The sequence below is a fragment of the Ascaphus truei genome, chromosome 1 (genome assembly GCF_040206685.1).
Source record: "Ascaphus truei isolate aAscTru1 chromosome 1, aAscTru1.hap1, whole genome shotgun sequence".
Classification (NCBI taxonomy): domain Eukaryota; kingdom Metazoa; phylum Chordata; class Amphibia; order Anura; family Ascaphidae; genus Ascaphus; species Ascaphus truei.
The window spans coordinates 180,730,094-180,746,416 of record NC_134483.1 but is presented as its reverse complement, the minus strand read 5'-3'; the positions used below and the strand labels follow the sequence as shown (position 1 = coordinate 180,746,416).

The following is a 16,323-nucleotide window of genomic DNA, read 5'->3' as shown; positions in this document are numbered from 1 at the left end:
ACAAATAAGCTCAGTGGATTAGGGCTCCGAAGCAGATACGCAGTGACATAACTTCAATACTATATCCATGAATCACATGAGCAATAAGGTAGGGAAGTAGCATCTATTCAAAAAAGCACTCACCCCAAGCCTCATAAAAAGAAGTCAGAGTATTTAACTTTCTGACCAAGTGCACAGAGCTTGGGATCCATTAACGCGTCCGATCTTTCCCACGGCATCTGTGTCCGACTGTAGCTCCCATTTGGCGTGCAAGAGGTAAGATTAAAATCAATGAAGTAAAGTAATCAAAGGAAGATTATATCTAGCACAGCATCACAGAGCCAAGTATTTTATTTAACAACTAATTGACCAATAGATCTATAAAAACTCGGATATTTGAACATATGAGACTCATAAGAAAAATAGACCTTAATCATGTGTCGCCCAAAAGGAGGTATAAAAATGTTCCAATTATCTAGTATTGAACATGTTGTACCCCAACCCCGTTTGGGAGGCAGGGTTACACGTTTATTGTAGAGAAACCTATGTGTATCTATGTGTTGAGTGGTTTTACCCTTAGAGGGATCAACTCTAATTGGAATTTGAAGCACTTTTTCACAAATCTTTTTTTATTATGTTCACTTTCAGCATATAGACAATCATTTTTGACATTTATGATCACAATGTGTCCCATGTTTTGACCACATATCATATACTTTTCCCTCTTAATTTGCGTTGGTCGTGGTCCTTATTTTTGGTTAGTAATATCTTGGGTCCGACGCGATCCGGCCTCCCCACCCACTTGGCAGTTTGGTTTATAGCCTTTATCCCCCATGGGATCCTGTTTGGCTTGTGTTTGTGTTGCTGTGGTGTCTCCCCTTTCCTGTATGAGGTCCAACCCCTTGTTATTTGCCATTTTCCATGTCTCAGCGGGACCGCGTCCGCCCCTTTCCACATTCCCAGTGCCTCTCGATTTTTTTTCTTTTTTCTTTTTTGCTTTCCTTTTTGTGTGGTTCTGGTATTTATCTTGTCGTCCTTGTTGTGTTCTAACCAAGATTGTGAGTATATAATTTTTTTTTTTCAACTCATATCCTTATCTATTTTAACTTTAAACTCAAACTCACGTAGTCATGTTGGAATATCCCCTCTTTTTGAAGCACTTTTTTAGAAATAATATTTATAAAATTCTTATTTCTTGGCCATTCCTTGTTATTTTTTTTTTTTACAGCCTGTATTGTGTGTAAATGGTAAATTATTGTCATTCATTTGTACAGTGCAATATTGGGATTTGGATCTTTTTTATATATTTCAGTATTAATTGATGAGTACGTTGGGATTGTACCTGTTTTAATTAATAATCATGATGGTAGTATAAATGAGCGACAGCCAGACTTTGTAGTTGCTCCTTTGAAAAAGTGCCTGCCGGCGTGAAACGCGCAGGAGTATCTATAGATTCCTTTTTTGTGAGTCATTAAATAAAATACATTTTTTTTTTATCCGAGACTGGCCTCTGTGAAGCTGTGTGAGGTATAATCTTCCATTGATTACGTACCTGTAGCTATTTTTACCTACTTTAGGATTAGCTATGCAGGAATGGCATCAGGTTATGGAAACTGTGTGCAACACAGCAAGCAGAACCGTTCTCTGGTTCCATACATCTGATACGCACATTCATTTTTAAGTGAACCTAAGTTTAGAAGTAAAATACATCAGTGATGGGATTAATAGGACACAAGGTGTGGAACAACTGAAATAGCAGCTAACAAGGGGCACCAAAATACTCTTCCCTGTGCAGCTGTAAATTAACAATGGGGATTTAAAGCAGTGGAGGGAGTTTTGTGTGTTAGTGTGCTGCTGTTGTGAAGATTAATGCCACTTTTACAGTGTTATTTATGTGCCTCTGTCGTTGTGAAATTGCTTTATGATTGGTTGTAAACTGTTGATATTAGAAAATATATTTGTTTATAAATCTATAGCTGGGCCGATTACCTTTTTATTTTCAGGAATATCTGAATTATATTACAGAGGCCGAACAATCTACAGTGTCTATTGTAAGAAGTATCAGATATCTTGAATTTAATGAAGGTGCTCACATCCTGGCTCTTTGAAATGAGAGAGCATGTGCATAAGATTCATTGTTTACTAAGTGATGCTATGTTATAAGACACCTTGTAATGGAAAACTCATTATGACTCATTCACTTGAAATCAATGAGATCTGGGGATTCTAGACCCCAAAAATTGAATTTATAATGAAAAAGTACTGATTGTTATCAGTGAGACTTAGTTGTCTATTTTTAAACTGCTTATTAAAAAAATAGTGGCAGTGATCACAAATCTGTGAAACTCACACTGAGGGTTAACATGTCTTCTATCCCATAGTACCATCAATCAGAACTATTTTTATTTACGAAATAGCTACTTTTGGGTATTGGTGTCTCAGAGTTGCATAAATGCATTACACCCTTCACTGTCTCTGTTGTGTAGTGTTTTGGCAATGGGCATACCAATGTATATGACTAACCTTACATTTTCCTTTTATTATTGACTTTCATGAAAATTGAATTCTGGGGCCATCTATCCATCCAAATGTGATTACTGTAACTAATTGAAGGATCAGACCAGTCTTATGAAGTAAACGAGCAGGAACATATGACAAGGAAAATGTTGGCCCAGTTACAATAACCTCCATCATTTGTGTTTGCATTTTGTAACATGCTGTTTGCTTGAAGTCATCAGCCTTTGTTTAAAAAGAACAAATACTTTAACAATGTAAGAAAGGGAGAGATCTTTTACAGTCTCATTGCTTTTCACTACACTCCCATAATCTGGTTTTATCACCTTCTGCATAATGTAAAAAAATGAACACCCTAATCTTCTGAAGCACATTAGTGTGTGTGTGTGAGGGGGAAGGGGGGGGCATTGACAAACATAATAATTTTATCATCAGGGGTTGCAGACTTTAACAGAGTCATGGGCCTCAAAATTGCTGTCCATTTTGTCACCAAACTGAACCAACGATGGTAATGTGTTGAATGGTGTCAATCCTATTGCCTGATCACAAAGACATTTTAAAGCCCTTTCCAATCATTTAATCAGTGTTAAGTTGGGCGGAGTCCTCTCTCCATGGTGACCTGACATGTGGGAGGCTCTCATTTTTCCTTTTCTATTAATTTGCTGCATTGAGAAGGACCTTCTGTTTCCTCTCCATTCCTCTTGTTGTCCCTGTGAGAGAGTATGTCATGGGCCATTGCCATGCAGTCACTCGTGGAAACAGTAAATGAAGAGGCCTCACTGAAAAAGAAAACTTGTTTTTTTTCCCTCCAAAAAGCACAAACACTGGTTTATAATTGTAGCTGCGGGTGGAGGGGGGGGGGGGGGGGGGTAGGGGAGTGTCCGTCTTTTTATTTTCATAATTATGTATCCCAGGCATTGATAGTAGGTGGGAGTTACCATTAGGGTTGCCAGGTGCCCAGTATTGAACTGGACTGTCCTGTATTTGGACACTTTGTCCAGTAAAAGATTTGAGGTAATACGTGACATGTATGTATGTGTATTACCTCTCTGGACATAGTGACCTGACCGGCTTGTGGGGCCACGGGATTTCCCAGCGCAGGGAGAGAGCAGGGATGTTGATAGGGGGCTGGACAGCTTCCCCCATCCTAAGAGGCTGCTGCTGGGTAATGCAGCCAATCAGGCAGAGGCGTCAAGAGCCTAGGGGTGGGGCCAAGGAGAGGAGGAAACAGCATGGAGGTGTGTGTGTGTCTGTGTGTCGTGTAGCGCATCACACTTTCACCATTGTGTCCCGTATTTTTTGAGAAGCCACCTGGCAACCCGAGTTACCATGCCAGGAGTATAATTTCTTTTTTTATGTACATGTCTCACGGGCTCACCAGGGGTAATTTCTATTTGCTGTACACTGCACGGTGGATGGTTTAGGTCACTTTTCTACTGGCCATAACTTTCCTTGTGTCTGTTTTTTTTTTCTATTTACAAATATACACCTTTACTTAATTTTCTAATGCAAGGCAGATTTCAGTTCTTTTCTTTCTACTCCTACAATATTAATATTGCACTAACCCTTTGAAAATGGTGCCAAGAGACCTTTACTCTCTTGTGTAAAGCAGCAATGCTTGTAGCAGAACGTTAAAACAAATGTGTTCGTGCTGGGCTGCATAAGTCCTATTCTTTGGTACCACCCTAGTTCAGGAGTTATAGCCCCCAAACTCATCTCAGGTTGAAAAAAATGGCAAATTTAAGGACATTTCCAGCAAAACCAAGGACGAGCGAGTCTTTTTTTTTACATTTTTTTTTAATAGTTTTTTTTATTGGGTTCATATACTTTAAACAACAACAACAATACAACAACAGAAAAAAACCCAATAAGAAAAACAGAAAAATATACTTTTACACAAAATAGTATTTGGTATTGCTCATCATACTTATGATTTCAAAATGCAACACATTAACACAAATAATAATAAAAAGAAAAAACAGATAATAGCATTTTCAAAGATTAACATCAAAGCTATAACCACACAGCCTCTTAACAAAATCTGGCATAAGGTTCCCCATTCATCATCTCCCCCATCAACAATATACTATCATGTTTCCTTATTGGCGGCATTATCTGTGTCCCATCGCAATCAGTCTGAGGAGACCCCAAGAGGTATGGACGAGCGAGTCTTGATGCAGGAAGTTTCCCAGCATCCATCTTGGAAAAGTGTAAATACCCAAATCACTTTTGTGATAGCACATTTTCAGCAATGGCAGAATAATATATAGATAAAATAAACGAATACAGAATAAATCAGGCTAGTACCATGCTTAATCCCTTCAGTGCCGTGGCCCTTCTGAAAAGTGGCTATCATGTTATCGCTTGGGTAGTGATCATGTGATCACTGAAGTAGAGGTCATGTGATTGCGATGTCAGCACAATGACGTGAATGCAAGAGGTGGGTCCTCGTCTTCCATTTGGATAGCGGTCACCGCTCAGTGAGAGTAATGAGCACAATTGTCCTTAGAATACTAGCAAAATTTCCCTGATATCCACTGGATGTCACCGGGGTCACCAGCATGCCAGCCCAAGTGCCATTCAGTGGGCGTTATTAGGGCACTAAGGTTAAAGCAAATATTTGTTTGCTTCTGTTTACTTGGAAATTAAGCACAAACTACTTTTGCTTACGGGCCTTTGTATGAGGGCGTGTTTGTCAAGCAAATGTTTTCTCTGCCCTTATCCCGTTCTGTCCTTTCAACACCCTGTCCTTATTACAAAACCAAAAATGGTACGGGAAGGGGGGCTCTGTCTGTGTGATCATTTGCTGAACACACAGTTACATCACACAAAAGGGAGTAGCCAGAGAAAATCTAACCCCTCTCAAGTCTCAGTTCAAAAGTTCAACGTCATTTTTGTAAATAAAAAAGTTTGTCTGATTTTAGTTAAAAAAAAAAAAAAAAAAAAGACATTAAGCACACAGATGTACAGTATGACCGTATGCACGTTGCTACCATTATTTTACTTTGGATCTAGGAGGGATTACTACTTTAGAACAGGGGTGTGCAAACTTTTCAGTCTGCGCCCCCCCCTGCCTGCTCTCACTCCCTGCTTGCGCCCCCACTCCCTTGGCTCCGGCGTAAAATGACGCCATGGGGTCATTTGACACTGTGTTGCCATGGCGACTCGTTGCCCGAAGTCAAGGTAAATGAATTTACAGAGGCCTCGCGCGCGGTCCCCCGGCATTTAATTTAAATGCCTTGGGGAAGATCGTGGGGCCTCTGTAACCACCGCGCCCCCCTGGAAAATCTCACGCCCCCCCAGTTTGCGCGCCCCTGCTCTAGAAGGTTAATACAGAAATCCACGCTGATCAATTTTATTTATTTTATCTTGTCTGTGCTAAAAGCTCTGTGGCGCCCGAATGTCCGGAGACCTTCCAGGTTACCACAGGACCAGCTCCTGGCAGATATTCTTCCCCAGGCACAGAATTGTGTCAATCCTATTGACTGATCACAAAGACATTTTAAAGCACTTTCCAATCATTTAACCAGTGTTAAGCAGGGTGGAGTCCTCCCTCCATGGTGACCTGACATGTGGGAGGCTCTCTCACTTTTCGGAGACCAGAGAGCTGGTTCAAGTAAGATAAAAAAATAAAAAATCACGGTGGGATTTCTGCTTTAACGCCTTTCAGTGGCTGGGGGGCCGAGCAAACTCTGTGTCCACGTCCCCTCCAGCAATCCCTGCATCATGTGACCACTTTTCCAAAAGATCACGGGATGAGGTTTCTATTCCGGCAGTCGGGACGAATGTGAAAGGGAGGGGGGCACATCCCCCTCTGTGGATCGCCCCCCTCCCCCCTCTGTGGATCGCATACAGACCCTAAAAAACCGAGCAGAGACACTTTTCTTGACGTACACTGTACCTCATTAGGGCACTGAAGGGGTTAAGAAGAACTAGAGAGCATGGCAGTGTCAGACATTTGTATTGTTTTTGTCTGAAGCTGTTGTTCTCTTACTCTGGATTACCTAAACTGTATTTCACTTGGACAGATAGAGCAGGAATTATAAAGCCTGTGCTAACATATGACACAGTTAAATGGGGAATGCACACTATATTTTGTAACATGTTGAGACCAGATACAATTCTAAAGGTTACAAAAGCCGTGGTAGTTTAATGTTGAGATTGCAGAGTTTGAGCGAGACAAATTATAGCCTAGTTTGTATCGCATCCCTTACTTATATGCCATTAAAATCTGTTGACTGTTTTCTAGAATGTTTTTGATCGTGTTTTTTTGGAGTGTACAGCGCCTTCCTTCTGTGAGCATTTAGCAGTGGCTTCTGCTGCTTGGGTGGAGACGGAACTTGCTCCCTTTTTATTGTACAGTGCTAAGTGCAGCTTTAGTGCTCCATAAATAATGAATTTATGGGTTGTTTGGAGAATTATTACTTTGTATGCTGGCACTTTATGCAAGAGTCTTTTTGCTGCTTTTTTGAAGAGACGTCGGAGTCGGAGGTGGAGGGACATGTGTAACAGGGCTGCAATAATGAATGTTGTATATATAATATATATCTATATAGATATATATTACATTTCACCACACTCTGAGACTTACAGCTCTGGTACTTAGCAATAGCTGAACTCCTATAATAACAAAGTACCACAGCACAGTGGGAATTGCTGGATGAACTGTACTGTATATTACAACTTGGACGCAATACAAATATATTGATGCACTTTCAATGCAGTGATTGGCAATATGTGATATAGGAGGCGTTTGATAACGCATGTCAGAAAATTGGGAGTCAAAGCCATATTTATAGGCATTTTTGTTGAGATTTAAACATCCTCTTAAACGTTATTGAGGGTCTGGCCTGGCTTTCCTTCGTTAGAGGGAATAGTTATACGGTATCAGGAAGAAAGGCCCAAACTAAAGAGGATAATGTCGATAAAAGAGGAGGGTGAAAATACACTCAATAGGAGGTTTATATACTCAGCAGGGAAGGCAGACCCATGAGAGCAGAAAGAAAAATATTGTTATTTTTTTTTAGTAGTAATGATTATTTTTCTCTGTTTTGTATTACTCCGTTGCAGGCTTTTGTGTCACGGTTTATATGGTGTGACATCTGTATGATGTCCTTGATTGGCACTCCATTTAATAGTCATTTCTATGTGCATATTAACTCTGGGAAAAGTGCCGTACCTCATCTGTTTTGCAAAGCTGTGGAAGTAGCCTCATTATTAAGCCGCGGGTCATTTTATGTTGTCTGCTCGAGAGGTTTGTAACTCGTAGTGAATTAAATAGAAATATCTGTGTTAGTCCTGTTGCGATAGTGCAGAGTAAATAGTGACTTCAGCATTCACTAATACTTTTTTTATTTGGATTAACAATTGTTATTATAGGAAAACTCTGTAACGCATGTCCTATGATACCAATTGCTAGTCCAATTAAAAAAGGTATCACCTAAGGCTGCGCTTATAGTGCCGTCGACGTCGACGGCGACAGCGACGGCGACTGTGATGTCATGCTGCGGTCGCTGGAAAAATCAAATTGACTTGACTTCCAGTGATTGCGATTTAGCCGTCGCTCTGTTGCGTCGCCTCTACTATAAGCGCACGCGACGGCGGCAGCGTCGCCATCGCCGACACTATAAGCGCGACCTAAGGCTTCGTTCCCAGTGGTTGTGCATGCGATGGCGTGTGTGCCGCACACAAAGTGCAGCCCTCTATGGGGCAGGCCCCAGTTGGCGTGTGTGCCCACGAGCACAAGATTTTTGTCTTTTGGCGCGGTGATCATGCGCTGGCCACATCACGGTGGCGGTTCGGCCAATGAGGGTGACCCAGCCGCTTGATGTCATGGCACGCCCCCTCTCCCCCGTCGCGATTTCCTGCTCTTCCCTAATGCGCAACCACAGACCGCGGCTGAAACTGGTGCACGCACCGCCAGGCGCTCCAACGTGGGCGTGCACGCAGTGACTGGGGCCCAAGCCTAATAGTGAAGTGCTCATTTACTCTGCACTATCTCATAAAGAATGTGTTTGTGTTGCAAATCCAAGTATACAAAGTGCCATGAAAAAAACAGTAGGTGTTTTTAACTCTGTATGGATTAAACAATGTAGAGGGATGACCCAGCGGTAAATCGATGGTAAAAATATGTTGGTCTTAAAGAGCCTAAGCCAAAAACCTTGTGCATTCGATAAAACACACAACATCTATATGTCTTGGCTATAGAACGGCCCCTACCTAAATTGCTTGTACAGTCCAATCTGTGTCCCCAAACACGCTGCTGGAATCTCCAAATCACCAACAAAACACTGATAATAATGCCATTTGTTTCCATTCATTGACCTTTAGTGAGTCTAGGCCTCTGTGTTGTAGGACGTGCTGATCAACAAGGGGGTGTGTGGGGTGGTAACCCCCGCTCAGCTAGAGAAAAGGTGGGGGAGGTGCTCCTCTGGGCTAAATGGTGATAACCAATACTAAACCAGAAAAGATAAACCTAGTTGTGCGCACTGAATTTTATCTTTATCTTTTCTGGTTTAGTATTGCAGGACGAGCTGTTTGTCTTCGGCCGTCTCCTACCAGAAAATGCCTCTCCTCCAATATGAGCAAATACCATGTAAGTTATTGCACTTCCCATCCATCTTTCTAAAAGTCATTTCAATTCATGACTAGCTAATTGGTGCTGTTCATGGAATGTCTCCCACAGACTGAACGTGGTAACTTTTTTACTCTTGTCATGTTGTAATTACCCTCACTGGATTACTTGCAGACACAGCTGCTCGTGATGATTAATGAAAACACCCACGTGCAATTCTATCTGCAAGAACTAGGAACAATTATAGTGTTATCCTTTACCATGGAGGAGACAGGTACAGATGTTTCTGTCGCCTTATTCATCGTTATTTCAAATTAAAAAGCTCAAGTCCTTGAACTTCATATGCACATACCCAGGATCCTGAGTTATACCTTGATTAGATTGGTTCTCATACTGTGCGCACACATATCTTTATCATTGGACAGCATCATGGAAGCATGTTGTACTCTCATGAATCATTTACATTCCGGGATTAAACCACTAGAAGTTGTGAGTATTTAATTTCCTCCCAACCATTTGTACTTTGAGGCTGAAAAAGGTGAAATTGGGACTTACAAGTGTGAGTTTTGATGTGTTTGATGTGTTGGGGGATATATTATTGGATAATGATATGCAGTATATTTTTATATAACTGCGCATATGCATATAGGATCAAGATATTGGGAGGTTAAAGAATTGGCATATATAGGATTTCAGGTGGCTTCTTGTCGGTGGCAGGAGTTGCACCTTGTTTGCAAGGGCTCTTTAAATGTGATTGGCCAGTTTGAGGCACAGCTTCTATGGGGGTTTAGTAGAAGAAAGCAGAAGGAGTTATTAGGTTGGACTCACGTTTGGGGAGGTTGTTGGCTGGGTGGTTGGACTGGATGATGTAGGTCTTCGGGTGTGAGCATAGAGACGGAGAAGGGGAGGATACGATCAAAGATCTTTATTTTGTTTGTTACTTAGTTGTAAATAACAGTATACTAGGTGTTTTGTGGTGGCAGGTGCAGTGCCTGTTTGAGTTGTGAATGTCCACTTTACAGTTCAGTTGCAGATACTGCAAAATGATTTTGAAATGACCCCTTTGTACATTGACTGCAAAGTAAGCTTGAATTAACTCAATTTCCACTGACAAGAACAACATTCCATCACTCTATTTCCCCTCAGTAGTCCCACCTCCCAATGACAGCCCTTGTGAGCTCTTCTCAGCTGCTGTAGTGACGAAACATTGGAATACATACACATACGAAATAGCAACATGTTTGAGGTAAACAGCACCCAAGCAGTTGCTACATGATACTCTTGAGTCTTGACTCATTTGCCTCCATCAACACATTCCTCTGCACTTAAGAAACGAGACCTTATTGTTGTATACCACTGACAATGTATATAACATGCTGCACATAGCACATGGACAGGGAACCCCCATCTTGAAATGCGTTTAGTCTGATATTCAGCGTACAGCTAGTTAGTGGCTTAGTGGTCAAAATGAGCCTGGTGGAATTTGGCCAGCATCCCACTTCAAAGTCAGCCACACCTTTTCTGTCAGTTCAATTTCACGTACATTAATGATACATTATGGCGTTTGAAAGACACTTGATTACTTTTTAAAAAAGGCTCCGAATTGATAGTCTAGCCCAGGCCTGCCCAACTCGTAAAGTGAGAAGGGCCGAACTGCTCCAAGGAAAAATTTTTGGGGCCACACGGGTTAAATCATCATCATCATCATCTCTCATCCAGCACCTCTTATCATCATCATCATCATCCTCATATCTCCCCCAGAACCTCTCACTATCAATCTTTACGATACTCCCCATCTATCTCTCATACCCCCATCTCTCCCCCTCACCCACACAATACCCCCCTCCACATCAAACACACAATACCCCTCTCCACATCAAACATACAATACCCCCCTCCACATCCCCCCAGCCCATTCCATGTCAGCATCCCCCCCCTATAAGTAAGCATCCCCCCATGTCTCTCTTCCCTCAATATGACACTCTCTCCCCCTCCCCTTATTGACACTCTCTCCCCCTCCCCTCAATATGACACTCTTTCCCCCTCCCCTCAATATGAAACTCTCTCCCCCTCCTGCAACTCACATCACACCCTCCCCCTGCAACTCACATCACTCTCAACCTCCCCCTGCAACTCACATCACTCTCACCCTCCCCCTGCAACTCACATCACTCTCTCCCCCCCTGCAACTCACATCAGTATCTCCCCCCCCCTGCAACTCACATCAGTATCTCCCCCCCCTGCACCTCACATCACTCTCCCCCCCCTGCACCTCACATCACTCTCTCGCCCCCCCCTGCACCTCACATCACTCTCTCCCCTCCCTGCACCTCACATCACTCCCCCCCTGCCCCTCACATGTCAGCAGCCCAGCCCCCCCCTCACATGTCAGCAGTCCCCCCTCACATGTCAGCAGCCCACCCCCCCTCACATGTCAGCAGCCCACCCCCCCCCTCACATGTCAGCAGCCCACCCCCACCACCTCTCTTAGATCAGCTCAGCACATCCTCTCTCCCCGGTACTAAGCCCCGCCCCCGGCATGCTCTGACCTCCCCGGCAGCCTGCTATTGAAGGGAAAAAAACACACGGCTGCTGCTGCCCCCGCGCACTGCAAAACCTGGGGGCTGGGTGGGAGAGGGAGGGGGCTGGGAGGGAGAGGGAGGAGGGATAAATCGCCGCCATTTTTTAAAACTTTTTTTTTAATTTTATTTATTTATTTAATTAACTGGCGCCCGGCCAGAGTCATCACGGGCCGCACAGAGAGGCCAGACGGGCCGCATGCGGCCCGCGGGCCGTATGTTGTGCAGGCCTGGTCTAGCCATTCATTTGCATTCCTCGCTTAGGGAGCTGTTGACATTCTGAGGCCTGGGACATGGTCAGCGCTTATGCGCTGACCCGTGCTGAGGCGTGCTGCTGCTCGGCACTTAGCCCCTGCAGCCGCAATGAGAGCGGCTTTAGCAGGGGCTCGCGCACGCGTCAGCACGCTTGGGGAAGCGTGTGTCTGACGGCGTTTTGAAATTTCCCCGCTTGCCGGAGCGCAGGGCCGGTCACGTGAGCGGCTCACCCAATGAGGGCGAACCAGCTCCGTGACGTCACTGGCCCGCCCCCGTCCCGCCCTGCCCCCTGATGGCGCGCTGTGTAAGGCCAGGGAAAGCACCGCTTTCCCTGCGTCTCAGCACGTTTGAGAGGCACTATGTCCCAGGCCTCAGTGCACATTGGACAGTATTAATCATGGCTTTAGAACTGGGGGGAAGTAAAGAGAGTGGATGAGTTATATGACTAATTTTGTCTGTGGCGTCATTCTTGTTCAACTATTTGTATTTGAGGTCTCCGAGGAAACATACTATTGTGCTCACTGTACACCACTATGTATCAGACACTTATGTCATTGCTAGTGTTTCTGTACTTTTAATTACTGTGTAGACCCACCTATAATCCTGCCCCTTTGTGTTTATCATTGCAAATTAAATCCTATTACACCCCCTGTTATAGAAACCTCAAATCTGATGTATAGATGTATCTCAATTCTAAGTCTAGGAATATCAGATCAGATTTTTTTTAACGTGAAATTCATCATATTGCTGATGTGATGGGGGATTTATTGATAACAGATGCAGCGAAACATTATAGTGTGGTAAGAATAAAACTGATACTGTTTCTGTGAATTATGATACAAAAAAACAAAAAAAAAAACAAGACAACATATGTTTACATTTTGCTACGGGGAACAGAGAGACAATACCACCACTTCAGTCTTTGCTATATCATAAACATAAGCAAAGGGGGAGCGGGTGGTGGCTATTGGAAATGAGTAAATCAATCCTAAAGGAAATATACACAAAAAGTGTATGTATATTTATGTATATATACATATATGTTCGTAGTGCAAATGGCTTCTTTAAAAAAGTATATATACACATACTGTATATGTGATGTGCATAATATATATTTAAAAAAAAATATATATATCTATTGTGAACAACACATGTACTGTATGTATACTGTATATACTTTTTATTTTTATTTTAAAGAAGCCATTTGCACGAAGAACATGAATATAACAATTAGAATATTTAAATATGACCTTCTTAGGGACCTCATGTAGATAAATGTCCCAGAGTCCAAATAAAAGACCCCTTTTTCACTCAAAATCTTTATGCAGTAACGTTGCGTGGGAGATCACGTCATACAGATAACTCAGCACCGTGAGAAATACCTTTGAAAATCTTTCTACTTCAGACGAAATCGTAACGGAAGTGCAGAGAAAGTATATCATTTGCTGCTCTCTTGTCCTTATCTACATCACTTGGGTCAAATGCTTACCAGTATTTAAGCTCTGGCATAAATTACTTTCTCACATAGGGGGTTATGCACAAAGCAGTGATAAGTGTTTTTAAGTGAGATAAGCGCTTTATGGCGCAATTTTTTTTTAGTAATGACTGTGTTTTGATGATGAAAAGCCTTTTAAGCGTGAAACTGCAGTGTTATCACTGCTTTGTGAATCGCGCTGCATGCAATATTGAGAAAGAAATTCATTTATCTCACTTAAAAACACTTATCACTGCTTTGTGCATAACCCCCTAAGCATCCAAAGAAATGTTTGCATGATCGACTCCCAATGTGTCAAAAACGATCTTCTGCAGGAACTGCCTGCGTGTCAGACAATGCAGAAGAGGAACAATTGAGATAATGTAAGGCTGCGGCCAGGGTGGAGCGATCCGCACGCTCACGCTCAGCACGATCAGTGATAACTCTGAATGCCCTCGTCCAGGGTGAGGGTGCGTGCTCGCTGATGCGTCACGTGAGCGGTTTGCCCAATGAGGGCGAACCAGCTCTGTGATGTCATGGATTTGCCCCCCCACATGCCCCCCCGCAACTAGCTGGCCAGAAATCGCCTGGCCGAGCAGAGCGCATTATGTCACAGCTTGACTGCAGCCTATTAGAGATTATTAGGGGCTTCTTCTATATCATTTGAAGTGGCCGACGTGGCCAAGAGTTGAGAAGCCAGAAATAACAAGGGTATTTATTTATCTCTTGGAAGAAGCTATCGCGAAACGTACGTCAGAGGGCGTCATGACGTCACACGCCACGCTTTCCAGCATGGACGCCTGCAGCTTCTAGCTGATCTCATCGTGACATCGTTTGAGTCCCCTTCAGCTGCACACTCCACGAAGCATCTATCCAGCCTGCTCCAGAAGGATCGTGTACACAGGGCCAGTACAGATAAGTTGTTTAGGGTCCTCTTTCCCCCTTTTCTGTCCTCACCCCCCCCCCCCCCCGTGTGCTGTAGGGGTATGTTATTGAGGGTCAGATTTGGGGATCACACGATCCTGTTGCAATCCTCTCCCCCCACAGGGCCAGCATATATTGGTGTGTAGGGAACTCCCACTCCCCACTTTTCTGTCCCTGTGTGCAGTTACTTACTAACAGGGTCAGTTTAGGTGGGGTTTCACACCTCTAATTGTTTTATTGTCCATTTATCTTAGTGGACATTTTTGCTAGCAGTGTTATACCTGTGTGTTATTTTGCTAGTGTTATACCTACACTATTGATCATTTATTGCCATTGTTATTTACTTCTAGAGTATATCATTTTATGCATGGCTGGCAGTGATCATGTGCCTTATACACACTAGTGCTTCATGTGAGTGTTTATAATTTATATAGCGTTCCAGTGACGTCACACACCAGAATTAGCCCCTATAGCCTTATACCATAGGCATAGGTCAAGTGCTTTCTGGAATTCACAGTGCTTATGTTCCATTTTGGATATTTTTGGCAATTTGCCAACCATTGCATTCAGTTCACATTATTCACCATATTTTCTGGTACCAATAATTTTAATTATCCTTAATAAAGCATATTTATACTCTACAATCATGTTTGGTCCAGTTCTTTCTCTGCTGTACTGCATGTTGATTAGGGTGATCTCCTCCATCAGATTTCGAGTGCATTTCTAGGGCCTTATCTGTATGCACAGTGTCTTTGCGTCATACAGTGTTCTGTGTTCTGATTATTCTCCCTGCCCTATTGCACCAGTCGGCAATTGTGACCCTTGTGGTCACACTAGGTTGAGCGGGTGCATCTCTCCCTTGTCTCCTATTTATTGACACCCATAAGGTAAATGTGCAACCTTTGCTTTGCGCCCATATTTAATGTCGTCAATTTGCGAACACATCTTTCTAAGATTATGTGCACTACACGGTGCCATTAATTCAGTTTCCATGTACTGTAATTGTTCACCTTATTTCTGTATGTAATGATGCCGGAGGTCAGATACAATCCCTTATATATTTTCAATGGTGTCGGTTTTATCAGAATGACAGGAGTGTTTCAAAGTTGTGCTTTCCAACACACAAATCTCACAACGATGCACTAAATCATATCGTAACGTATTTTCCACGTGGGGGCCCTTCAGGTTATTCTGAGGCTCACGGGATATGCCGCCCTGATAGAGAAACATTTGCTGTAGGCACTTCTGTCACTGAAGGGATTTCAAATGCTCTGTCTCTAACTAGTATTTTCAAAGCCTTTTACCGCAAGTAGCACAATATACAAATCTGTTTGCAACGCCTCCCAGTTAATATATGGGCCTGTTATCATTCGCCTTTATGATTTATTCAAAAAAAGCAGGGTTTCTGGTTCTAGCTGATGTATGACCTGCAACGTTTTTTTTCCTATTGACACAGTTGAATAGATATTTTGCTATAACAATGTCCCTAGGGCAATGAGCAAGAATTCATCTTTTTTTTTCCCCCAGCATTCCATGTGTAAAAAAAATGCCTGTATAATTAGATAGGCTAATTCTGTATGCAGCAGTATAAATATTTACTTTTAACACTGACACTGCCTGTTCTCAGTACGCAAAGAACATTACCATATTGTGTTATTATCATGGTATTGTTACGACACAAATACACGTATAATACATGCGATCCCAGATTAACCCCTTCAGTGCCCTAATGACATACGGTGTACGTCACAGAGAGGCAACGACACAAGGAGATCACAAGAGAAAATAAAGACAAACTCCAGACGACTACCCCCCCGACCCCCCTTTTTTTCCCTTACCACCCCTCTTTGTGTGATGTATTTTTATTCGGTGCTCGTCCAGGTTTAGTGTAACCGTATATCAGTGTTTTATGCCGTAATAAGCTATATGAACCATCAATGTCACTGAAAAAGTTGAATTTATGTTTTGTACATGTGCTGAGAAAGTCAATAAAAAAATTAAAGCTGAAAAAAAAAAGTTACATT

At 42.7% G+C, this 16,323-nt stretch overlaps 1 protein-coding gene across 6 annotated transcripts in view; it reads left to right on the top strand.

Annotated features, from left to right (window-relative positions):
* Positions 1-16,323, top strand: part of FRMD3 (FERM domain containing 3) — a 240,890-nt gene that overhangs the window by 6,679 nt on the left and 217,888 nt on the right. The window contains exon 2 of one of the 6 annotated variants that reach the window (XM_075598854.1): positions 9,013-9,088. The exons of the other annotated variants lie outside the window; for them this stretch is intronic. Within the exon in view, the coding sequence (XP_075454969.1) occupies positions 9,013-9,088 (76 nt within the window). The remainder of the gene's footprint in view (positions 1-9,012; positions 9,089-16,323) is intronic. 6 annotated transcript variants of the gene reach the window in all.